The 26,774-nt window shown below is 41.8% G+C and overlaps 1 protein-coding gene across 1 annotated transcript in view; it reads right to left on the bottom strand.

Annotated features, from left to right (window-relative positions):
• The window catches only part of cers1 (ceramide synthase 1), a 34,112-nt gene extending 7,545 nt beyond the window's left edge, over positions 1-26,567 (bottom strand). Inside the window, exons 1-4 of the mRNA XM_089000326.1 lie at positions 25,541-26,567; positions 5,590-5,749; positions 331-511; positions 85-246 (exon numbers count right to left, since the gene is read on the bottom strand). Coding sequence (XP_088856452.1) covers positions 85-246; positions 331-511; positions 5,590-5,749; positions 25,541-25,777 — 740 coding nt within the window. The 5' untranslated portion in view covers positions 25,778-26,567. The remainder of the gene's footprint in view (positions 1-84; positions 247-330; positions 512-5,589; positions 5,750-25,540) is intronic.
• Positions 26,568-26,774: the final 207 nt, after the last annotated feature.

The raw sequence follows: 26,774 nt of genomic DNA, 5'->3' as shown, positions 1-26,774 counted from the left end.
AGATGATTAAATTAAAAAATAACCAGGAGCAACTACAGGTTCAGTGTCTTCATTCACCCTTTTCCCCATATTTCATATACCTACCAGGTGATGCTGAAGCTGACCGAACCCATGTTGGCGAGCACGTCATTAAGCAGGAAGTAGCCGCCTCCCCTGGATTTCAGGTAGACGTTGAGCTTGGTGAACTCCAGCTGGATGTCATTGATGTCATGGAGGAACAACACCAGAATGCCCACGTTGTGGTATCTACAAAAGGGTTACAACAGCTTAGCCCATAAAATTAATTGCAAGTGAACATGTTTTATAGTAACAGCCCCCCAAACACACTACCTAAAGGCATAGGAGAAACAGATAAGTGCCAGAGTGATGATGTGATGCACCACCATGACAGCAGAGTCCTTCCTCCAAGCATCCATGTAGACGGTGGCATAAATGGAGTGACCGTAAAAGCTGCCTTGGATCAGGTAGGCGATGGCGATGTCTATAGGCACTGGCATTCCACTCTTCCAGTCTGGAAAAAAAGAGGAGATGTCGGTGTCTAAAACACACTGGGAGAGGACGTGAATTTCCAGTCACAAGATATTTAAAGTACTATTTGGTATCGTAACTACACATTTACATTGCATTTTTCTACAAATGTACTCCCCTGCACTTCTGCCCCACAACACAAAAAGGTGAATTGTTCTATCCAAAATAACCACACTTCCAGATCAACATAAGGACCAACGATGCAAAACTAGGGCAGTGTGGTGGACTAGCCGTTTGTCTAGATCTGCTCTGTGATTGGCTGTGATTGGAATGAGGACACGTGGAAGGAAATGGCTGTACAGATACACACTTTCTGTGTTTTCATCCATAGTGCTGACAAGATATTACTGTCAAGTAATCTCTGTGTCCCGAAAGAGTGATTTCAATCACATCCACGTGATGAAAAGGGATTTTAGGTGGAATCTCGACAAAGCAGCTCTGCCCTCAGTGAACACTGCGGCGGCATTTGTCACACTGGCTCAACATCTGTCAGCTAGATTTGACACAAGGAGAGGTACTACTATCTACACCTTTCAACTACAATGATCTAAAATCGGCAGAAGATCAGAGGTTGCATAAGAAATGAGGTACATGTGTTGAAAGAAAATAAAGATACTTGTATCTCTAATTAAAAAGAAAAAGTAAAAATGTGTTGACTTGTTTTATTAATCACTATCCTCACATCCATTTTATCTGATAATTGGAAATTTATCATTGGCTAACTGAATACATATAATGTTTAATACGTATATGCTTTACTAAATGAAGCCTAAAGCCAGATGGTTAAAACACTACATTTTGTCCTTACCGAGATATGCAGAAGAAGCGGCATTTTGTCTACCTCTGCCCTCTCCAAAAAAAAGGGGGGGTCAGTTCGCTTATCTGTGACTGCCAAAATCTTAACTCATTCACTGCCATTCACAAATGTATTCGGAAAGTGAAAATATGACCTAGAGCAGGCATGGGCAAACTACGGCCCGCGGGCCACATACGGCCCGTTAGGCTTTTTAATCCAGCCCGCCGAACCTGCCCAAATTATAGTAAAAACAGCGTCTGAAACTCATGACAAAAAGTCAGCGGACAACAGGGCGGATAACTGAAAAGTTGCCTGCCCCATCTTTCACAACCTGAAGCACAATGAGACAACTAATCACATTAAAAAACATTGTCACAAAGTATAACATTTTCTTTTAAATCAAGAATGTACCTACTACAAATGCTACCTTGCATAATTTACGCTAAATGTGCATGACTAGATTTTGCTGCAGTAGTCGATTGTCATTGTGGTGCACAATGCAACGTTTGGATTGCTTCCTACGAGCCACTCAGCCCCTTTCATGAGTCTCACGTACACTTTACAGTCACGGTTTAATGTAAATTTACGTTTTGTAGCGTCACATATGTTGTTAGCTTCTTTTGAATCTTTCTTCTGGGCTGAGGATCTGTGCATCTATTTCGGAAAATTATATGCAATTGGACGACTTTATAACGCTTGCGAAAGTCCGGAAGAAAGCAGCATGCTTCTGATTGGCTGCCGTGCCGAGTATGCAAATTTCACTGCAGGTTGCCTATGTCTGTGTGCTCGGCGACGGTACACGTGTATTGTTTGCGCGTGAATGCGAGGGCGTCAGTGAGGACTTTGTTGAGCGCGCGGTCAGGACAAACCATCTATGATTTGACGGAATTTAACACAAGTAGGCATTATTGACCTTGAATATTTCGTTGTGGAATAATATGTTTTGAATGTTGAAAGTGATTCCATTTTTCAATAAATGTTGATTTCTTTAACTTTAACTCCAATGAAAACTTATTAAAAACAGACGCAATCTTGAATCACGGTGCATATGTTATTTTAATCTACAGTAAAGTCTCGTTCTATCGATATTCAAGGGAGTCCGAAAAAATATCGATATAACCGGGACTATCGATATATCCGACCCTGTTTGCATGTAATTTTCTCCGTGCGTGCATAGAAATAGTATCGATATAACCGGGACTATCGATATATCCGATATCGATATAACGAGACTTTACTGTATTTCCATTTCCTCCTCCAAGTATCTGCGAAATAGTATGTAAACGCCATATTCCTTGAGACAAATTTATTAACTGATCAGGGATATTTTTCACATTTGAAAGACAGTTAAAAAATTGGGTTCTTACTGTGCTATGAGGTTTGTACACACTACATTTAAAGGACAACCGGCACCATTTTTTCGTGTTTCCCACTGACATTATAAAAACGTTTTATAGCGTCTATAATACCCAAAACAGGCAGGCTGATATTTTTAGTTAAATGAAAAACACCAATAAAAATGACTTCAAAATGAATCTGGAAATGGCCAGTTTCAGAAGGTCCCACCCCTTTGTTCGTGACGTCAGGCCATGACGTCTTGCCTTGCTCGAGAATCAAAACAATGGCTTCAGATTCGGAGAAGATGTTTTCTTGTTACTCATCCAGTTATGAATATCATTCAAATAGTTCTGAAGAGGAAAGCATAAATGTTTGCAATTGATTCAAGGAGTCCTCCCATATCAATTCGAGCCGCCAATGACAGCAATGTAGCACCCAGAAAATGCAGAAGATTGCGCCCAAGCTCCGTTGGAAATGGGCTGATTTGTCAGCTGGGAATTTGTGTCAGCGAATATCAAATAGTTGTCTTGGTGCAACACACAACGATTCACCATGGCGTTATTTATGTGTTGTGTTTTCCTTCTAATTTCGCCATCAACACGAAGTTTTCAGACCAAACAAAGTACCCAAAATGCATTGTGTGTCGTTTTCTCGGTCAGGGGCGGTCCAAACGTGACGTCACATGGGGATCGTCATCAACTCGAAAACAAGACTTAGTGAATATTCAGCGCAAGTCTTAGAACGTAAACTATAGCTATATGCTGTGGAATCTTTGTAAAATACGCTCAGTCAAAGTCATTTGAAGTGATTTTATAAATTATGGACATAACTTGTCGGAAGGCGTCGGTTGTCCTTTAATGCTTTAGGCTTAGTATTTCCGGCCCAAACACTCCCTCTAAATGCTCCTGGCCCGGCCCCTCTGTCAAATTTTAGAACCCAATGCGGCCCGCGAGTCAAAAAGTTTGCCCACCCCTGACCTAGAGCGCCATTCCCCAATTTGGTTGGGTTTTCTTTTTTCTTGTTTGGGTGCTAATAAAGCGCTGGCCATGGGCCCCAAGGGGTCAGCAATGTCTTTTCCCTTCCACGAGGGGGCAGCATTTCCTTTTTTTTCATGTTAGCGCTTTGTTCCATCTTCAGCTGTTGTTAACGCGCTATATAAACCAATACATGTATGTATGTATTGCATTGTATTTTGAACAGCCACCCTCATTTCAAGCTCACATAACTCCAGACCCATATAATTTAGGAATTAATTCTTTTCATCTGGTGAAAGAAGAGAGTCTAAGGTTTCTTTCGCTGCATTGAATGTAGATGTAGTCCTAAAACTCAATATTCTGTGGGTCCTGGAATTCAAGTGACAAAGACAAAAACTCTGGCACTGGAGTGGACACATTTTTGCACATGTCTGGCAGTCAACGAGTTAATCATGAATGAACCTTGAATTATAATAATTGCATATTATGTGATCATTCGTGGTCACCTGACCATGCGTGAATTGGGGTACACTTTTGAACTGGTCGTTCATTCACACTAATTCCTTTGGGAAATATTCTAGTTTGTACAACATGCAAGTTTTGAGAAATTGGAGGAACGGTACAGTTTCAGAAAAACTCACACAAGCCGAGAGAGCATCTATTTACCACACAGCTCTAATTTAATCATGTGCAGCCAAAATGAGGCTATTTGAATAAGAGGGCAGCACTCTACGAGTGGCAACGGGCCAGGCCACTTGCTGCTGTTTCATCGAGACAAACGTCTGCTGCTTCTTATCTGAGCAACCTGTTGGGGGGAGACAGCTGGCTGGCCACCCACAGGCCTCTTCTGCACCGGTTTTGTGGCCAAACAATACTGCTTCCGGGCAAAGGATGGAATAATGTTTTTCGCTGATCCACACAAGCTGCTCTGTTTTGTTCATGCTGATCAAATACAGCGGAACTGTCTTGACTTCTCTACCTTGAGAGGTTACATAAGAGACAGGCTCGGTAACATGGTGATTAAATATGCATTTTCTCAGTGCAACTCTAAACTGAATAGGACTCTTCATCAGGTCCTCCTTCATAATCTAATGAACTTGAGTAGAAGAGCTCTGACGAGCCATTCAGTCAATTCATTCCAGATTCTGATTATACTCCAACAATGTCAATACAATGGAAGCTTGATTTAACAAACCAATGATGCCTGGCTTGAACGGAAAATAGTGTCCGGTCATTCTAAAGTCCTCGTTTCAGTCTGTTAGTTTCAAAATTAACCACAATTCCTTACGAGGCCAGAGATTGGCGCTGTTGAGCCATCAACAGACAGAGACTGGACACGTGTTTCAGGGGGGGGGGGGGGTCACTGCTTTTGTCACAGATGGATTTACAGTAGACTAGAGATTACAACATGCGCGGCCATGTTGGTAGGGGGATGATCGCAACAAAGGCAATGAAACTATGGACATTAGCTTAGCATCATCATAAATCCACAGCTCAAAATGCCTGGCGACCAGTCCCTGGTATATTGTAGCACCACCACAAAATATCTCACTCGGGATAAACCAATTATATGATCCATAAATGCTCCATCCATCATTTTTGTAGTGCCTATCTTCATTAGGCTAACACCTAGAGACAACCAGTGACACTAACATTCACCACTACAGACAATTTAGCTTTCACCAAGGTCAACATAGATAGATAGATAGATAGATAGATAGATAGATAGATAGATAGATAGATAGATAGATAGATAGATAGATAGATAGATAGATAGATAGATAGATAGATAGATAGATAGATAGATAGATAGATAGATAGATAGATAGATAGATAGATAGATAGATAGATAGATAGATAGATAGATAGATAGATAGATAGATAGATAAGCAAATACATAATAAAGCATCTCTTTTGAATGTGCAGGTGTACCAAATGTGCCTTGTGACTTACTGTAGAAGACAGATGGTGGGTTGTGGAAAAAAGGGTAGGAAGTGAAGAAGAGCAAGTAGGTGCTGTAACACCACGACATGGTGTAGAAGACCAGCTTCCACGCGCTCTCTGGCATCTTGGCGGCATCTTTGGGCAGCAACCTGCACCACTGTGCCAGAGGCTGCAGAGACACAAGAAGGCGGAGGCAGGGAAGCAAGAGGTAAATTGAGAGATACTGTATATACAGGACATCATGCTATCAGTGGAGGAAGGAACTCTCTTCTTTATGCGTTACTATAAACTGGATGTTATTGGATTGTGGGTATGTGCGGTGTAGGATTTAATTAAGCACAGCCTTCTCCCGGAGAATTCCATCTTTTGTCTCATTTCAAACTCCAGCAAAAAAAATCCGATTTTCAAAAGTTGCCTTCAAACAAATGATTCTTTGAAACATATTTGTTGAGAACTTGCTTTCAAACAAAAGTACACCCTCAAACAAGATATTGATAGACCAAAAATGCCAATGTTCCAGCTTTTGATTGTGTCTGAACGTTGTCTGGAGGATGACAAATATTGTATGCAATTGTTGTCGGTGCAATCATCCTGCGCTATTTACGAGGGATGGCCACCTTTCATAACTTTGCTGCTGTGAAATGTAAATTTCTCCACTGCGAGACTAATGAAGGCAAATCCAATCCAATCCAATCCAAGCTCTGCCTTGATTAGGAACAAAAAATACAAGCACAAAAAAGCACCCAAATGATTTAAACTCGTCTTATGGGAAAAAAAAAACTAAACAACTAACTAAATAACTGAATAGGTAAGTAACTAAATAACTGAACAACCAACTACCTATCTAAATAAATAAATAAATAAATAACTACATCACTAAATAAGTAAATAACTAAAGAACTAAACAGCTAAATAACTAACAAAATGACTAAATAAATACATTTTAAAAAGCAGCTGAAATTGACTATGTATACGCACACACGATGCACAAATATCATATACTACAGTACTGTATATGCAGTACTCTTTAGACATCCAGCACATGGTTCTTTCTTTCTCACTCATCAAATCTGAAACGGAGGAAATGGACGAGAGGCCTGCTGACATCCTGATTCACTCGAGATAGAAATGGCCTGCTCACTAGCGGGGGACAGTGATCCACTTCCCTCTTCCCAACACTCCAGTCGTCTCTGCAGACACAGTAGCTTTCTGAAGAACTCCACAATGATATGAATTCGCACTGACAGATCTCATCAAAATCTCACATGGTGCAGATGAAGAGAGACAGGGAAAATTCCCTCAAGAGTGCAAGTGAAACCACGTATGACAGCCTGGGTGTTTATTTGGTGTTTGAAGTGAAACCTAGCTTTGTGACTGTCACATCCTGATTGGCGAAGGTTCAGGAGGCGCCAGGCTCCAAAGGGGTGTCCGGTGGATCAACTATTCGTCCCCCTCGCACTGAGGTGCTGCACTGGGGACACGCCTCCAGGGTCGCCTGTCAGCCTGGAGTCAACAGGACGATCCACCTTGTAGCCCAGCGGTTCGGGCTCAGGACAGACAGACGCTGACTACGTGAAGGCATGCCCGGCCTGCGCCTGTGGGAAGGTCTCTCACCAGCCCTCGGCGGCACTTCTCCAGCCACTGCCACTCCCCTCCCGACCTTGGTCCCACATCTCCTTGGATTTCATCACGGGACTTCCGCCTTCCCGTGGCAAGACGGTCGTCCTCACGATGGTGGACCGCTTCTCTAAGTTGGCCCACTTCATCCCGTTAACCAGGTAGCCGTCTGCCATTGAGACGGCCCGACTCCTGGTTAACCACGTCGTCCGTCTCCACGGGATTCCGGTGGACATCGTGTCGGACCGGGGACTGCAGTTGTGTCCAAGGTATGGAAACGTTTCTGCAGGTCCATAGGGGCGTCGGCGAGCTTGTCGTCTGGCTACCACCCTCAGTCCAACGGCCAGACGGACAGTTGTTAGTTAACAGTCAACAGGACATGATCCGATAAGACTGATTACACGCCAACTTGATGCAGGAAGTGGCTGTGGGGAAGTGTAAACTATGCCTCCCTTTGAAGGTCACAATCCAAGGAGTGCTGTATTAAAATCACATTAAATTAGATGACACTACAAGTGGTATTCAAAAAGTTAAACAATAAAATCCATAATTTATTCAATCCTACAGATGTGTTTTATGTCTTTTAATCCAGATATTCAATCGCGGGTGTGTTCTATTGAGCTTTTTAGCATTGGGGGAAAAGGAGGTGATATCTGATGTCAACATATTGTGGGTACGGTTATGACGTGAATGAATGAGATTCATTTGTAATTTATTGAAATGATACAGGCAGCCCAGTGGTCAACTGTTGCGCCTGACGGCCTTATTGTCAATGTGTATATGGAACTCTCGTGGCTTGGAATTGAAGCGGATTTACGTGTGACAGGAGATGTGACATAATCTCTTTTTGTCTTTTTGCTTTCAACATTTAGCTTGTAGCAGACGTGCACATTTCACATTGACGTCCGTGATCCACTGGTGAAAAGGACGCTTTGATCCAATCCTCTTTCATCTACAACTGCTTCATACAACAAAGAGGGTGCAGAAAGTGCTTAAGATTGAATGACGGTCTGTGTACTTTGTCTGTCACATTTCTTGTTATTTAATTTTTTGTTGTTGTTTTGACTTCAAGATGGCACCGCGAGAGTGGCTTCCTTTACAGAAGGTCCTGTATTTTATTATTCTACTTCTTCCTTCCCTTTCTTCTTCCTTCCATCACTTTGATGTGTTCCACTGCAAAACGAATAAAGGCAATCTAATCCAGCCTTCCTGTGCCGAGATTGCATGTTCTTTCACGTGGGTTTTCTCCGGGTACTCCGGTTCCCTTTCACATTGCAGGTATAGCAGGCTGATAGAAATGTTTAAATTGTCCCGAGGTGTGAGCACAGATGGCTGTTTGTCTGTGTGTGCCCTGCAATTGAATGGCAACCTGCCCGAAGACAGCTGGGATTGCCGCCAGCCACCCTGTGACCTTTGTGAGGATAAACGTTCCAGAAAATGGATGGATGGATTATATGATACAGTACACTCAGCATTTGAGTGACGCTCAAGTGTGAAGTAAGACAAGGAAGGAAGTTGACAGGTTGACGCGCATCGAGATCATACAGCTGTGACATTCTTTGGTCTGTGCGGTCGTGACAAGTATGAGTGAAAAAAACAAAAGGAGTCAAATATGAGTAAAAACGGACCGGGCACATGACTCATTGGCATTGTAAGAACGAAAGGGAGAGGACACTCTTCGCACATTGTGTTGTGTACTTGAAGCACATCTGTCAGGCCCCCTCCTTCGCTCTCAGCAAATCTCCATACTTCCTTCTCCCTTTCACTCTGCCCCCTGCCTGCGACATTTATTTATAGAAGCCAGCTGTCAACCCTTCAGTCTTGTTCCATATCGCTTGAACCCCCTGCCCGACACAAAACATAGGCCCTCGCATGCTAGTCAAAGATTGAAACACATTGACCACATTCCACCTGCCTGCGCATGTAATATTAAAGCAAAGACATGCGATATGTTTGAAAAGATTCAAGAATAACCTTTTAAACATCTTTCAAACATAAATGAAAGCACAAAAATTGCTTGCGTAAAATGCACTGTATTTTCCGGTGTATTAGGCGCACCTAAAAGCCTTGATGACCCTGCGCTTCATATGTGAAGAAATATTGAGCCACAACAAGTCTCGCAACTACCGTCGGCGGCCACAGACTCCATTTCCCCCTGTGGAAGAAGTTGTGCGTAACCCCAGCCTCTATTGATGAGAAGGTTTCTTCAGCCGTCATCTGTACAAATGTGAAGGTTTCGGAAGGTCCGAAACCTTCACATTTGTACAGATGACGGCTGAAGAAACCTTCTCATCGATGGACCACTCCTGTACGACTGAGAGCTTACACAGACGCCCAGCCTCTATTGTAACACCTTATAATGTGGTGTGACTTATATTTGGAAAACTTTTAAATTGGATCTTATTTATGGGAAACTTTTTTCAGGCATTGAAGTCTTTTAGGCCTTATACATGGTAAACGTTTGAAAACTCACCATTCATTGGGGGCGCGCCTTATTGATAGAGATTAGACAGAATAGAAGTTATCATATTTAAAAGTTTCATGTTATATGATTAGTGAACATGTGTGACTTTGAGTACACAATGAAAGCACAGAAACCATGGGTCAATCTGAATTGAACAGACACAGCCTGTTAACCTGTCATCTTCATCTAGGAGATCTAGCCATGGACATAATTTAGTACTTGGTTAACTCCTTCTTCAGACATAATTTAGGACTTGAAACTCCCTCACAGGAAGAGCTCATTGGCCAGGTTACAAATCTATTAGTGCATGGAAAAAAACAACCAATTAAAATATCTATGTTTAATTGCTTACAGCTGTTGGTGCTTAGAACGCCCAGGGACGTGGTATTCTAATCAAGAAAACTATGTTTTACTAATGTCTCGCTTAAATTTGCATTTACTCTCAATAAATAGCTTGGATGAGGGCTGCAGAATTTGGGTGTCTGTCTTGAAAGGCTGCGTCCCCTGCCTGTAGTAAAAGATAATCTTCCTGTGTTCGAGCCTTTGTCCACAGTGTCCGATCGAGCATCTCTGACACTTACACACCGGAAAATCCGGTATACACTGAGACCTCAACTTACGAACTTAATTGGTTCCCAGACAGAGTGTGTAAGGCGAAAAGTGTGTATCTAAAAAAAAAAATTCCCATAGGAAACCATTAAAATGGGAATAATCCGTTCCCGGGTTTCAATAAAATATACTTCTCAACTAAATAAGCCTTAAAACTACACACAACATACCTTATTCTATGTATAATAAATGTGCTATTGTATTGTAATGAAAGAAATACACTGCATTGTATCATAAAGTCACTTTATTTACATTTGTAATGGTCATTTATGGCTTGATGGAATGGCGTTGGAGGTCGAAGGTCAAAGGGAATTGCTGTTTGGAAAGAAAGGCGCATTACATGACGAATGTAATTAAAGAAATAAACTGTGCTGTAAAAGAAAGTTTTATTGACCTTTTTGATGGTGGTTGATGGCTTATGGAAGGAGAGTCACCTTCCATAAGGACTATTGGTAACTTAACCTCTGGTGCTGTTCGGTCGTGTGCTTCCGCCGAAGATCACTCCGCCAGCCGAGGTAGGTGTGTATTATGAAAATAGTGCTTATTATAAGGTTTAATTTTCATAAAGTTGACGTTTGTAAGACAAAAAGTTTGTAAGTTGAGGTCTCACTGTATTAAAAAAAAATCACGTGTGGGATTTAAGAAGTATTTCCTTCCCAACATCCAAGGGCCAATATTCAATACTATATACTGTACAGTAAAAAAAAACACACACAGATTACTAGAGATTTTTGCTTCAGATATGCCCCACAAAAAAAAATTGCCGCAATATCGCACAGGGATAAACAATGAGCCTCGTGACGGGGTGGCAACACTGTATACAAGCTAAACCACATGTTCTTAAACTGTTGTTCTAGAGTCCTGCTTAGTTTGTTCGACATCATTCACATGTTTTCTTTCATGTGGATGAGCTGTAACATCTCTGCTAATGATCACACAGCACAAGGCGGCAGTTTGGCGCGGTAGCGTTCCCTCTGTAACTCATTGAAGATGAAAAAAAAATGTGGTTGGGTTGAATTTTGCCCCCACTATCTTGCTCCCCTTCAATGTCGTGATGGCTATTCAATCGCATTTTTTTTCAAAGGCCTCTTCCCATGTTTGTTTTGTAAACCTTTTTGCACATTACAAAAACATGCATGTTGTCCACAGTCAAGTACAGTATACGAGTGTGAACGGTTGTCTCGACATCGATCTTAACTCATTCACTGCCATACGAAAAAATGTGTCCACTCCAGTGCCAGGGTTTTTGTGATTTTCACTCAAATTCCAGAACCCTCAGAATATTGAGTTTTAGGACTACATAAACATTCAATTCAGCGTAAGAAACCTTAGACTCTTTTCTTTCGTCAGAAAAAAAGAGTTAATTCCTAAATTATATGGGTGTGGAGTAATCTAAGCTTGAAATGGGGGCGGCTGTACAAAATACAATACAATACATACATATTGATTTATATAGTGCTTTAACAACAGCTGAAGCTGGAACAAAGCACTAATATGGACAAAAGGCAAACGCTGCCCTCTCGTGGAGGGGAAAAACATTGCCAGAGGTCTGACCAGCGCTTTATCGGCACCCCCGCAAGAAAAAACAACCTGAACAAATTCAGGAATGGCAGTGAATGAGTTAAAAGGTGTACAGAAGCCTCCCGAGATCGCGTTGGTTGGGTCTTCTGAAACTGAGTGATCAACAGGCTTGTCTCCAAAGATAACGAAAAGGAGCTTCTGCTTAAAACAAGTCGCATATGAGGTTTAGGTTGACGGTAGTTTGAACATGAATCCAAAGTCACATTTTATTTATGACGGTCAATGAAGGACATTGAGATAATTCACTGGGCCTGTGTCAGATAAGTGGCCTTGACCTGACCTTACACCGTTCAACCTTCTCATCCCTCTAAGAAAGACGCTCCACCGTCCTCCTTGAGTTCCATGAACCAGCAGTGAATTGAATCAAGTCAGATTTAAGTTTGCAATTTCAGGACTCGAGACTTGCTTGGCTCAAACTTATGAAAGACTCCGTGAGAATGGACTTGGCGTGTGAAGGAGACCTAATGACAAGTGGTTCCCTTGGCTCACGCGCGCACTTCTTCCTCATTCTTTCGTTGTCATTTCCTTTCGTTCCCTGCTGACATGCAGCTGCTCTAATTACTGAACCTTCCGTGCTCTGAAGTTCTCTTCTGAAAACTCCTTCCAGGAAGCAAGCGATGAGAGATGATGGAGTGTCAATGGATTTCATTGGCCTGTTGTATAAGCGGATAAACTGGGCCAGTCAGTCAGGACGCTGGCTCACGGGTTTCTGCTCGGAATGGTCCACTTTCATCCCTTTGGAATCTTCCAGCTGGATTTTTTCCAATTCAGCGTGGCACTCCCTGTGACACGTTTACATTTGCACAGAAATGATGTCACAATTCACGACAACTGATATTCAGTGATTCATATTTTATGAAAAAGCGATCATAAAACTGTAAAGGTGGGGTTTATACACCGTTTTTTTTGTTCCGCTTTGTTTTCTACGGAGGGTGCAATCAAAAGGATTGACCTGAATTTGCCCCTGGCTTGTCACCACACATCCAAAAGTCAAACAAAGATGACCAAATAAATATGTGATGAAACTAAATGCTTTGTAGGATCGAAGCTGCGTACAAGCCACGCTTGGTTCCTGTTGTTTGACCTTGCGTGTCACAATTAGGTTTTCAGGAGCAATTTTAAAGAAGACCGGAATAGTTTATGCCACTTCACAAATGCAGTTTTTCCTTGGTGAGGTGATAGAAACATATAAAAACCACATATCAGTTTGTGTAATATTAATTATTTGCTTATGATGACCTGATATAACCTTCAGTTTCATTCTGAGGATAAGAAAGTTTGTTTTAACATATTCACTGCCGGACTATGTGAAAAAAATGTGTTCACTCCAGTGCCAGGATTTTTGTAATTGTCACTTGAATTCCAGGACCCACAGAATTTTGAAACTACATAAACATTCAATGCAGGGTAAGAAACCTTGGACTCTCTTCTTTCATCAGAAAAAAAGTTAATTCCTAAGTTTTATGGGTCTGTAGTAATATGAAGTGCAAGTGGGGGCTGCTCGACAAAAGGCAAATGCTGCCCCCTCGTGGGTGGCAAAAACATTGCCAGAGGTCTGACGAGCGCTTTATCGGAACTAAAACCCAAACAAATTCGGGGATGGCGCTCCGCGTCATATTTTCAATTCCAGAATAAATTCCGGAATGGCTGTGAATGAGTCAAGGGGGGGAAATATCATGTGAAACATGCATGTTGAGATCCAAATAGAATGCCAGTCAGTGAAGCGCAGAACTACTTGTTGGTTAGAGGCTTGTTGGTTAGTGACTAAGAAAAGGATGTTGCTATGACGATTCCATTTTTCATTTTCTATTAAAAAAAATATCCTGCTGCGGGTCACATGGAGCTCGAGTCGGCAGTACCACAGTTGACTTTGGAAGAATGGAAAACTGATTACACTACAGCTTGGTCATCAGTTATTTTCAGTGCACAGATAGCGACAGACGATCATTCACGCAGGGCTTGTTCCTTTGATGTCATTTTGTCACATGTCAACATTCTGACCCAAAAAAAAAGCCAGAGCTTTTAAAAACGCATCACATCTTACGTTGACATTCAATCGACATTGAATGCAGTGACAGATGGGCGCTGCTTGCAGGATGCATCGGGGAAAGAGCATTTAACAGAATGGATGCATGGGTAATGACTGCAAAAAGGGAGGTTGGCGCCGTTCCAGAGAGCACCATCATAATAATAATAATCACAGGTCAGCACTATTAAAGCACCTTCCTCATCAGGGTGCAAATTAAAGGCATATTCTAAAGAGGAGAAAAAAGAAGCACGTATCAAACGTGATGATGGAAAACCAGGATGGTGATCCTTTGTTGCTTTGCCCTTCGTCGCTCCCTACTCAGACACGCTGCGCTCTCTGGGTCATTGAAGTTAAATCATCCATATCTCGTATGCTCACTGGAGCCGGTAAGAGCGATCCAGAGCATCTCAAGAAGAGCCAGCTGCAACTTTTATGCGACCCAATGAAAGAAAATTGAACCTGTGTGAATGACCTCACGGCGATGAGTATGTTGGTGAAAAATGCAGAGGCATAAACGGAAAGGGGAAACATGAGGTAAACAAATGTTCATGTGGTTTTCAGCTCAGTCAGTTGGTTGAAATGAAAAAATGCCCACTTTGTTCATTGAGGAATGAGCGTGAACGCTTTGCATTCCGTCAAGCAGCAAAGAGCCGTCCTTTTGCACAAAGAAATGAAAGAAGCGGGCCTAACTCCGGATCAAACGTCTTGCCCGATTGCCATGTCCTGTCCTGCCAAGAAAAATCACATTTCTCAGAGGGGCCACTGCGACACCACCAGAATACGGATCGTCAAGCACAAACTCGTTTTAAAAACATTTGATGTTCTTCTTCTTTTCCTTTCGGCTTTTCCCTACAAAGGGTCGCCACAGCAAATTAGTGTCCTCCATCTTTAGAGGTTTGATCCTGTTATTTAGTTCCGGCTCTTCTGTCACATCCCAATGATGAATACCAGCCCAAAAGTTTTAAGAGAGCATCCACTATCATGGAAAAAGTACTTTTACAGTGGTTGAATACAAATACAAAGCTGACTACAATACATTCAAATCAACATTGCAACAGTCAAATGCAGTTTTCAAATCACCGTGCTACAATTTGGAAAAAACAAAACCAATTTCTGCTTGAATTTGGTCCTTCTGTCGGTAGGCTTTATGTTATATTTTGCGGCTTACCTGCCAATGTCTTGCATGGAACAGTGAGATTCGGGCATATCGCTCTGCGACCCCGAAGCCGCAATGATTGTCCACGACTTGGCTACTTTCCATCGTACAATGGCGCATAACATATCGGAAAATACAATACTAAAAGAAGGAAAACAATGTCCATGCGCATAGTCTGACTGCATTTCTGAAAGACGCTAAGCATAAAAACAAGGGCCAAAGTTTAAAACAAATCACAGCTGATAAATACAATGTCTTTATTAATTTATGGTCTACTTTACTTTACTTTAGGTTTAGCATAAACCTATTTGATAAAACCAAAACATTTATGTCTAATAACTCCAATAATGCTTACTGTAGAAGTAAAAGTTAATGTAATGCTTATGTTATTTCTCTAAAATCTGATTCTGATTCTGATAATATTTTTCTGACTACAAGCCACACCTATAAGCATTTCACTTTCTCAAAAACTGACATGTACCTTATAATCTGATGCAATGTTCTGATTTCCTGAACCTAATATTAAAGCTCTATCTAAAATACAGCCGAATTGTATTGTATTCCCTTTAGCTGAGCTCCATCGAGTGGATGCATAAGGTAACCACAGCCACTATTGTAGCTTTTATTCTATGAGTCTTCTAATAAGGTGTGCCCTACATGTGAAAACAGTTTTAAAATTGGCTATGAATTGAAGGTGTTACTACTCCGAAGCGCTTGATAGTACGGAAAATACACATTAAATCGCAAATTCAACATGCAAATTACATTACAAAATCAACATCTGAGAATCATTTCAAATTTAAAAATAAGGACATAATATTTGTCAACAGCATCCATACGGTGGACTATAATCAACAGGCCTTCCGGCATATCAGACTCTGCAGACTGGGCTGCTTTTTGGCAACATGCCTGTCACAATTTAACCAAATGTACATGACACCTTCTTAGTGTCAAAATAGGGCTGAACCGAACTTCCTTTTCTGAATGTGTCGAAAAAAGTATCACATTTTTGGAAACATCTTCAGCCACATGTGTGACTCACTTCTTGAATGAATTTCCTCTCGAGTTGTATTGAGCATGGCACATTTCATGAGTTCAATCCTGGATCATAAATTGAATTACAAAATTCAATATTAACATTAAACGCTCATCTTCTTCCTGATTTCAGCCTTTCTCCATAATAGAGACTTTTTAATGTTGCTCATGTTTTACAATCATGCGCTCTTTGTAAATTTGATCACAAACTGCATGCGGAAGGAACAAACAGTTTGTAGGAATGCAATGGATACTCCTCCTCATTGAAAGCAACATGAAGGAGACTTTATTCTCGACTTAATTTTAAATGACTCAGTCACGCTGGCCTGTTTGGAGACATATGGCTATCATTCATAATGCAGTGGACGTACCACAGAGAAAAGAGAGGCTGATACAATGAGTGTATGTCTACAACAAACAAAGGGGTCGTTCAAGAGCTCCCCATCATGAGCAACAAAGCTTTCTTAAGACCAAACTTTAAAGTGGGTCAGTGAACCATTGTATCACGGGGGGAATACATTATATTTCTAGTCAAATGTCCTCAAATGAAAAATATCTCGATTGTAGTCCACAGTATAGAGAGGAGAGTTTATGGCAGGGTTATCATCACTGTGCTAGTCTTTCGATCAGAATAAAAATGTTATGTTCAATGTTGTACGTTGAATCGTGAGTGACACACGTGAAACACTTGACAGGCTGTTCCAATCACAAAAAGGCTATTCATGTCAGAATCTAAATGCGTTGCTGCTGGCGTCCGAACAGGTTGGGTCGCCAGTGAGCGCTAATGCTATTAACACTGCTTAAGAGGGAGGTCACATAACACTACAGCTGTGTGGAAATGAGGGTGCGAGTGTGTTGATGAGTCGTGTGTGTGTGTGTGTGTGTGTGTGTGTGTGTGTGTGTGTGTGTGTGTGTGTGTGTGTGTGTGTGTGTGTGTGTGTGTGTGTGTGTGTGTGTGTGTGTGTGTGACTCCATCAGGCCTGACTCTTCTCTATTAGCTGGAGAAGATTTACGCGAGTTGAAGATTATACAGTAGCCGTGACATTGCAGACTGTCTAACAGCTCTCCTACAAAGCCACAAAATTGTGCTGTTGGTCCACTGTCGTGCTACCTTACTTTCACATCAGTGTGGGAATTAAAAGAGAGCTGCTTCATGTCTCTTAAAAATCTGCAATATGCAGTATAGTAGCTGGGTGCAAACGGTGATACAGCAGGGGAACACAGTTCAACCCCCCTTTCAAACGTAAACATTGTCATTTCTTAACATGAGTGTACGGACAAAACATGTGAATGTTAGGTTCAGCTGGACTTGACTTTTATGGGTATGTATTGGATTGTATCCATTTTCTTATCTTGCTCAGGTCGCAGGTAATTGAAGGCTATCTGTGCGGATTTTTTTTCAATATTAATCCTTTCATGCATTATGTAACTTGATAAAATGGTAAGATGTCCACTGTAACTTCTGTCGATGTAAGCGAAGAAAAATGACATTTTTGAGCATCATTTTTGAGTTGATTGTTTTGTAGTATCGTACACCACATGTAATATTGAATAATGCATAACATAAGCATAAATTCTGTTATTTTTTTGTAGACTGTTGATGACTCACACTTTGAAGCGATGGAGAGAAAATTGATTGATTTAGGTTTAGTAATTTGTTCGCAAAACATCATCATCTACTTCTTACATATCATTAAATGTTCAATGACACTATTGGGGGGGTGTATGTTCTGACAATTACATAAGAGATGGATGGATGGATGGATGGATGGACAGACGGACGGACGGACCGACCGACAGCCCGAGCGAGCGCCCGCCCGCCCGACTGACAGACAGACAGACAAACAGACAGACAGTCATGCACATCGCACAAACAGAATGAAGTTGGGTTTCCGCTGACTATTGCAGCCTAACAGGCAGTAATGCAGTGGCCCATTTGGAAGCAAGTGTGGGTGAGGCCTTAAGTCTGCACCCTCAGCGTGTGGGGGTAAATAAGGCCAACTGAAGAGGAAAAATCAGTTAGTGGCTGGCCACAGGAACTCTAGACCGGTCAAGGCCCCACGGCCCATTCCAGCTGCCCAGAGGAGTGCGGCACCATCACAGTCAGCAAACAGTGTGTGGTGATTCATGATCGTGGAGGGAAAAATATGACTGCTTTGTCACTGACCACGCTGGAAAGCGTGCAATCCTTTCCTCTAATAAAATCTTCAAACACCTGTTGACTGAATTCGATCTAGAAAATGTCAAGGCATGTTCGAAAGTATGTGTTTTAGAAGATGCTTTTTAGTCGGCTGCTAAAGCGTGGAATATTTTATCACCTTCTCTCAAAACGAGGCAACACGATGACTTGAGCCAGCAGCTGGTCGTTTCCTCACTGTTTGTTTGCTGTTAAGTGCTGAGTAGGTGGTGCTCAGTAAGTGGGCTGTCAAAGGTTTTTTTTCGATGGCATGAGCTGTTTGTTGTTTGTTGACGTGCGTTGCAAGCTACAGTGACAATGCAGGTGCTATTGACAGAATGATTTTTTTTAACAGATATAGTTTGGGGGAACATTTTGTGGAGTTGGCCCTAGACCTTGTGTTTTCTCAACTACAGCAAAGCAAAATTAATCGAATGCAAGTCAACAGCCCAATGCAGTAGAATGCAGTTTTGAAATTTGTAAGGCTACAATGAGAAATGGAAAAAAAGCCTCATTTCAGTTTTACAGCTGCGCCAGTGAGCAAAATGCAAATTACGGCCAAACAAACCACAACCAAAAGGAAGACATTTGCAAGTTGTTTTTGCTAGGAATGGGGAAGCATCGATACCAAGTACAGTGAAACCTCGGTTTACGAACCCCTTGACTTACGAACTTTTCGGTTTACGAACGTTACTTTTATGAAAATTTTATCTTGGCAGACAAACTATTTTTCGGGATACACACAGAGCTGCCACAATGAGTGATGTGTCATTCGCGAACGAGCGCGTTCTCCTAACAAGAAAATGGTGGCCACTGTTTTTGTCCTCTATTCCCCGCCCCCAGTCTTCGGTTAAATCCACGTGATTGGTAAAGAACGAAGCAGTGGGGGATGGGGTTACGGACAGACAGAGAGAGAGTGAGGCCGTTCTCAAAAAAACAAAATGGCGTCTTCGGTTAAAGCTATGTGATTGGTCAACAACCCAGCAGTGGGGGGGGGGTTAAACATTAAAGAGACAGGCAGACAGAGAGAGAGTGAGAAAACACACAAAAAAAACTAAAGTGTGAGAGTGTGAGAATAGTGAGAAAATGGATAGAAAACAGTTAAAATATCCCATCAATCAGGCTCCACAAATAACCCGCACAAGTCATCTGTACACTTGATGCAAAAAGCTATCAACCCAGCTAAACAGATCACAATTGATGAACTAGATACAATTATCACAGAGAAAGCACCTACAAGGGATCATTCCTCAAGATGGTGAAAGAAGCCTACGTTCCTCATCAAGTGTTTAATGCTGAGGAAACCGGACACTCCATTCCATCAAGCCGTTAACGACCATCACAAAGGTAAATAAAATGACTTTATTGTAGAGTACAGTTTACTTATTTAATCATAATACTATAGCACATTTATTATACATAAAATATGGTATATTATGTGTAGTTTTAAGGCTTAGAAAATTAGAAAGTAGAAAATTGTTTTATGGGGACCTGGGAACGGATTATTCTCATTTTAATGGTTTCCTGTGGGAAATTATTTTTTGGGATACACACTTTTCACCTTACATACTCTGTCCGGGAACCAATTAAGTTCGTAAGCATCCCACTGTATCATTATCAGACAAATGGCAGACTTATTTTTAGGGATTGAATACTCATGGACGCTGCCAATCTCAGCCAATGATACTGCGGGCAAATAATATCTAACATCTCGTAAGTTCCTCTTGGCAGTAGTTGCCGCTAATTATGACAGTCTGACAAATCGATGAAACATCACCTGTGTCAGAAATGTTTGAATCACAAAGTTCATATCATTGCATTAAATCAAATGTTCTATTTTATATTGTTGGTAACACAAAAAGAACTTTTTTTTTTAATGATTGACCGTGCCTGCCCGTGTATAGCAAAAAATGACGCATAATTGAAAGCTACTGAAATAATTTGGGAGCATGGAATGTTATTTTATGCAAAATATATATATATATATATATATATATATATATATATATATATATATATATATATATATATATATATATATATATATATATATATTTCTTTAAATTCATGATCTGTGATATTTTTTCCACGCAAAAATCAGCATTGAAAAAAATAAAAGAAATAAAACTCCATAATGTTTCGACCCAAATGCAAAGCTAAGACTTTGGAGTCTTGCTCAGTCTCTGCTGAGTGCTGATAAATTTGACATTTGGGTATTTGGAGTGCGACAATGACCAGTGGAATCCCACACACCGGCGTGACAATTTGCCCCTAAAAGTTGGGGGATGGAGGGGTGAAATTAGTTTACAGTATTTATTATTGGCAAGAACATGCAACTAACAAGAGTTGAACTTCATTCGGGGGTTGGAATTCTAAGAAGTGCACCTGAGTGAGCACTTCTGAGGCACTATCCTTGACCACAATTCAAGTGTCGTCTTTCTCCTTGCGGCTCTAATGGAATAACAATGAGCCAGTGGAGGAAGGTGATCGTGTATCCCGCGGTCAGGGAAACGTGTTCAACGGGAGGCCACTTTCACTTTTCGGACCACGGAGGCATATTCGTTACTGCTCGGCTCTGCTTGAGGGGAGATAAGCTCTGCGACGTTCACAAACACACCGCAGCTCTCAGTCACATCGTGTGTGAAAATTTTGGGTGATATTCATGAGAGCGGTTTTAAACTGCCATCGTGCTGCTGGGGACGGATTTCGAGGCATGCATGCTTTGGTTGCCAGGACTTAAGACTGTACTCACCATGATGAAAGTTGCATGGTGCTCCAGTGATTCTTGGACCAATAACATATGTGCATGCCTGCACATGCACACTGTTGTGTCAATATTGTGTGTATGATTGGTCGCTGCATGCTGACTCAGCAGGCCTTACTTTTGTCCTCTCTTCCTTCCGCTCTCTATTCTCTCTTCCCTTTGCGTGAATGTGATCAACAATCTCACTCATGTTCTACTTTAACTCATTCACTGCCAGACAATGTGCAAATATGTGTCCACTCCAGTGCCAGGATTTTTGTCATTGTCACTCGAATTCTAGGACCCACAGAATATTAAGTTTAAGGACTACATAAACATTCATTGCAGCGTAAGAAACCTTAGACTCTCTACTTTCATCAGAAAAAAACAGTTAATTCCTAAGTTATATGGGTCTGGAGTTATCTGTACTTGAAATGGGGGCAGCTGTATAAAAGGAGAATGTTGCCCCCATGTGGGAGGGAAAAACATTGACAGAGGTGTAACCGAAGCTTGAAACGCACCCCCCGCCCCCGCAAGAAAAAACAAAACCCGAACAAATTCGGGAATGGCGCTCCACATCATGCTTTTGAATTCCTGTATACATTTGGGAATGGCAGTTAATGAGTAAAAAATAAATAAAAGTTTCCATTCACACGACAGTATTAAATCAACAGCTGCATATGCAATGGTAATAAAAAGTCTACACAGGTCCGTTGAAAGGTCATGTTTTTGTACTGTGAAAAAATATTAACCTTTAAAATATTGAACTTTTTTCATCCATCCATTTACCTACCATGCATGTTTTGGGAATGTGGGAAAAAACCGGAGCACCCGGAGAAAAGCCACCCAAGCAGAGGGAGAACATGAAAACTCCACACAGAAAGTCCAGATCCAGAATCGAACCCTGCACCTCCGCATGGTGAAGTTGACAATCCAGTGGCAATTGATGCAAAATGGAGTGCACTACTTGGATAATATTCTATTGATTTCATCCAAACTAAATTGCTGGTCAACGACGGACAAAATTAAGTCAAGTAGAAGATGAAAAACAAAAATCCAGGTGTCTGTATTCATAGATGTTTAAACAGTTAATGGAGTGCAATTTTCCCAGGTCAGTTAAGGAAATGCAGTCAGGTCCACCCCCTGAATAGAAACATGATAGTGCTACAATTGTGTTGCCGCTCTCAAAGTCTTTTCAAAATAACAATCATTTAATATCGCACGGCCATCTGTATTACCAGTTTTGTCCGCTGACATCCCCACTTTTCACATCAAATAGGTGTGTTTGCGCATAGACTGCATTCATTGTCATTAATTGTGGCCAAATGAGAAGCTCAGCTCGATCTCTTTGAATCACAGGTCATAGAAATTGTGTACTGTCACGGTCAAAGCCACATATTCAATCAGTAGTGACACGTTAATAAAAAGCACTACAAATTAATAAGCATTCAATGGAACAGGAACCTTGTTTGTTCATCCCAGGGTCGATTAAGCGCGGTTGGCATCATCTGACAATCCACCGCAGATTTTAACAACATAGCAGCAATTTGCTTGTGCAGCATTAGCCTAGCACGCGTGACCTAACACAAAGTCAATTTAGCATATAAAGCATTCACGACATAATCACGAACACAATGAGTGAGTGATTCGGACAGTTCTCTGTCCTTGCTGGAGAAAGAAAATGTAAAACAGTTCCTCAGTCGCTGCGTTCTCGGGTCACATCTGGTGTTAGGCATAAAGCCCTCGAGCTAGCGTATAGCATCATCAAACGTTGGTTTGAACACACGTGTGCACTCTACTCTCCACTCGTATGGATGTCAGAACAATCGGCCAGAGGCCACAATGAGTGGGGTTTTACAACAGGATGGAGACACACGGGACGCAAAGAGAAGCGGCTTTCGAGCCTTTTTGTCTAAGTGCATATCCTTAAGTACCTGGTTACAAAAACCTACATGGCTTAAAAGCAGTCTGTATGAAATCGTCAGCACCCATGAGCGAAATTGCAACATTATTGCTCACTCAGAATTCATTTTTTATAGTTTTACAGTTAATCGACTTGAAAATTTACGGTAGCGAGTATCCTGTCTAGTGACTGTTTTAGACGAGAATGGACGCTGACCGACAGCAATAAAACTCAACTTTAATTGGGGAGCACTTAAAAAACAAAAACTGCTGTCAACTTGCTACACATGAAATACATATACATGGTCATTTGATTAAACCAGTGCTGGGACGTCTGGCCGAAGCCCTAATGAAGCACCGACCGACATTTTGCTCGCGTCAAATAGTGTCCTCACACCACCAATAACATCAATTATCAGGAGACCCCAATCATGGATTATGTGGTTTACCTTTAACATTATATTAGCACAAAATAAATACATTTAATAATCAGACTCTCTGGTCTGATGTATTTTCTTTCTCTTTTTTCAAAATGATTAGGTAAATATTGACCCTGCAGCATGCTGTTATAGTGATGTCAGTATTAAGGGGTGTCTTAAATTGAGCAACTTTTGCTATTTGTGCAACAGAATATATTTGTGTTCCATTAAACTGGCCCAGATTGCCTGCGATTGTCTGGCAATCGGTTATGGATGCCCCCGCCTGCTGCCCAAAGACAGCTGGGATAGGCTCAAGAACCCCCCGGGACCCTTGTGAGGATAAGCGGATCGGAAAATGAATGATTGAATAGCCCAGATTAGCTACAGAAAGAAACAAGGCCAAGTAAAATCTTGAATTTTAGATAAGCTCTCTTAGCAAGCAGAACATGGTCTTCGCTTTTGTGTGAAAAACAGTTACATTTGGATGCTTCAATTTGATTCTCTGAATCTTGGAATTTGTTTGTGATTGAGCTGAGAGACACAGAAGAAAACGTGTCTATGAGAAGGATCATTGTCAAAAAGTATAGTCGACGGGCGATACCTACTCAACACATGATCCACATTTACAGCAGCTCTATGTGATCATAAACGCTGGTGTCAAACAGAGTATGATATTTAGGACATTTGGAGGCTGGAGGTAGGTGTTGGTCACCAGCCGATCCCTTAAAATAAAACCATTACATGGGACAATTTGAAGTTTTGGGTCAGACTTTAGCAAGCATCATGGCACTTGACATGCTTGATTTGATTTCTCGGACCGAATGAAATGGTGTGGTGAGCCAGATTTGGCCCTCGGGCCTTGACTTTGACACTAGTGCTCTCGAGAGATCTGAAAAAGGTCAGCCACTATCCTCTTCCGCTGTGAGATGACTGATTGGCTTTTCATTTTTGTTTGAGAGAACGACTTCATATACAGTTCAAGCAAATCGTTTGTATGATTTAATAAAACAAAATTGTGTCACGCTTTGCAAGGTGTTGGTGGTGGTGGGGTGGTCGTGCACCCCAAAAAAGCAGGCAGGAGGGAGGAGCAAGGTGTATTTAACAAATTGTATGAAATAAAGTCAGCAGGAACAAAATCTCAAACCACAAAGTAATCAGAACAAAAAGGTCCAAAGTATCAAACAAAACAAAGAGTAAAACATGATGAAACAAACCTGTCAGGGTGAAACAAACAATGACCCGACACTGAATGATCATGCCGGGAATCCTTTTAACTGCCACTAATTAAAACGACCAACACCTGTGCGACCAACACCTTTTTTCCCTTTGTTCCAGCTTCAGCTCTTATTCAAGCGCTATATCAACCAATGTGTATGTATTGCATTGTATTTTGGACAGCCACCCTCATTTCAAGCTCATATAACTCCAGACTCATTTTCAATTCATAACTATTAATTAACTCTTTTGTTCTGATGAAAGAAGAGAGTCTAAGGTTTCTAACGCTATGTTGAATGTTTATGTAGTCCAAAAACTCAATATTCCGTGGGTCCTGGAAATCAAGTGACTAGGAAAAAAACCCTGGCACTGGAGTGGACGCATTTTTGCATGTCTGGCAGTGAAAGAGTTAATATGTCTGCACGGTAAAAACACACAAAACCAGAGCAAGGAAATGGTAACTTGTCACAGGAAGGGCTGAGTCGAGATTCGAACACAGACCTCACCACGGCCTGCAGGACAGACATGCTTTCCACTAGGGAACCTTGTTGATTGCATTTGGAGTTTGCACTGCCTCACTCTGATGTTTTTTTGACACCGTTGATCCGTCCAACAACCCATCCGTTTTTCATCAGAGGGCCGGATACAAGATTCAAACAACAAACCCAAGAACCAGGCGGCAGATATGGAACCAATATCCCCTCTCTCGTCAATTAATTAGCGTTGAGAGAAAAAAATGAAAACATACAGACATGTCCAATGTGTAGAATGTGGATTTGCAAGGTCTGGTTTTGGGGTTTGGTGTGCACAGTTCCTATCTTGGATCAGGTGAATTTCTGTGAGACCAGAGTGGTGTAAAGCACATCCCTTTCCTGTATTTCTACGCAACACATGCTCTCCTCGCCACTGTGACCTGTTGTGTTTGCCAGGGAGCAATTAATGCCACAATTATGGCTGCAACGGAATGGGTTTGTGGAAAGGGTGGGGTGTCATGGTTGTATGTGTCTCACCCACCTTGAACAGACTTTCTGTCAGCCCGCGTCTGATCTGCGTCCATAAAAAGGCGCAAAAGAAGAAAAGGGCGATCTCGGTCCAGGTGATGTGTGCGTGATCCAGGAGAGTCCGTGTTGTGAGCTCCAGCCCGCACTGGCTACACTCTCTCCACCTTTTCAGCATGACGCTGGAGGCTCGGCTGATGAGATCCAAGTATCCCGGCATGGGCTCCACATCTTCGGTCTGAGCGCCAATCATTGTGCGTCGCAACGAGAGGGATAAAAATATTTTTTAAAGCACTGGGAACGGGGGGAATAGTCCAAATGAGGGACGAAGAGATCTCTGTGCTGTCCGGGTCGTGTGGCTAATCCGCTAACAAGCTTGCTAGCTGACTTAAAAGAAAAAAGAAAAGCTTGATCTGACACCCCGCTGCTGTCTTAGTCGGGTCGCCTTATTCTTTGTTGTCCGTATTTTTACGGCATGGGCCCGTTCATTCTTCGTCCAGGGATGATTTCTTAACGTGTCTCCGCACACACCGCAGCGATAAACATAACAAACATGTGATAATGTAAAAGGCAATTAAAGGGAGCCATGGATCACGGCGAGCAGTTTTTCTCTCACCATCATCATCGTCATTCTGCTGCGCACGCGGACAATTCACCGGCTGAAGCCCGGCGTGTTGCTGTTTAGCTGTCGAGCTAACTTCAAATCATTCCACAGGAAGAAAAAAATAGACGGGCCTAGGCAGTGACTCATTTAATACGGCTATTTCGCTACAACAGAAGCACCCGAACGCCGTTTACATTCCAAATAGGGTCCATAAAGCGCAGCGTTGTGGCCTCCAGACAGCACGAGACTATTGTGCCGTTAGGAAGCAACGACGCCAGGTCTCATCCCAGGACCGTTATTCCGCTTATATAACGGTTCTTTTCAATGTAAAAAAAAACACTAGCGACAGACACGTGGGGGGAGAGGAAACCCCAGCTGAACCGTCGATGGTCGATCCTAAATGTGAAATGTGTCCATGGCTGATGCGCAACGCTTGGAAGTGGGAGAGGCACAAAAAGAGAATTAAAAAAACCGTTGGGGGGGGGTTGAGGCTATGACGTAGACCACTATCTAAACGCGCTGTCGAAACACGGCAACGCGTCCTCTCATATAAGTGAAAAAATAAGGAAGTGTGGTGCTGCGTGTTTAACTAAAGAAAATTACAAATCCGAGTACATGGATGATCTTTTATAAGAACTACAAAGGA

The sequence above is a fragment of the Hippocampus bargibanti genome, linkage group LG07 (genome assembly GCF_051943395.1).
Source record: "Hippocampus bargibanti isolate YZ-2025 linkage group LG07, ASM5194339v1, whole genome shotgun sequence".
Classification (NCBI taxonomy): Eukaryota; Metazoa; Chordata; class Actinopteri; order Syngnathiformes; family Syngnathidae; genus Hippocampus; species Hippocampus bargibanti.
This window is presented reverse-complemented; position numbering and strand designations above follow the sequence as displayed.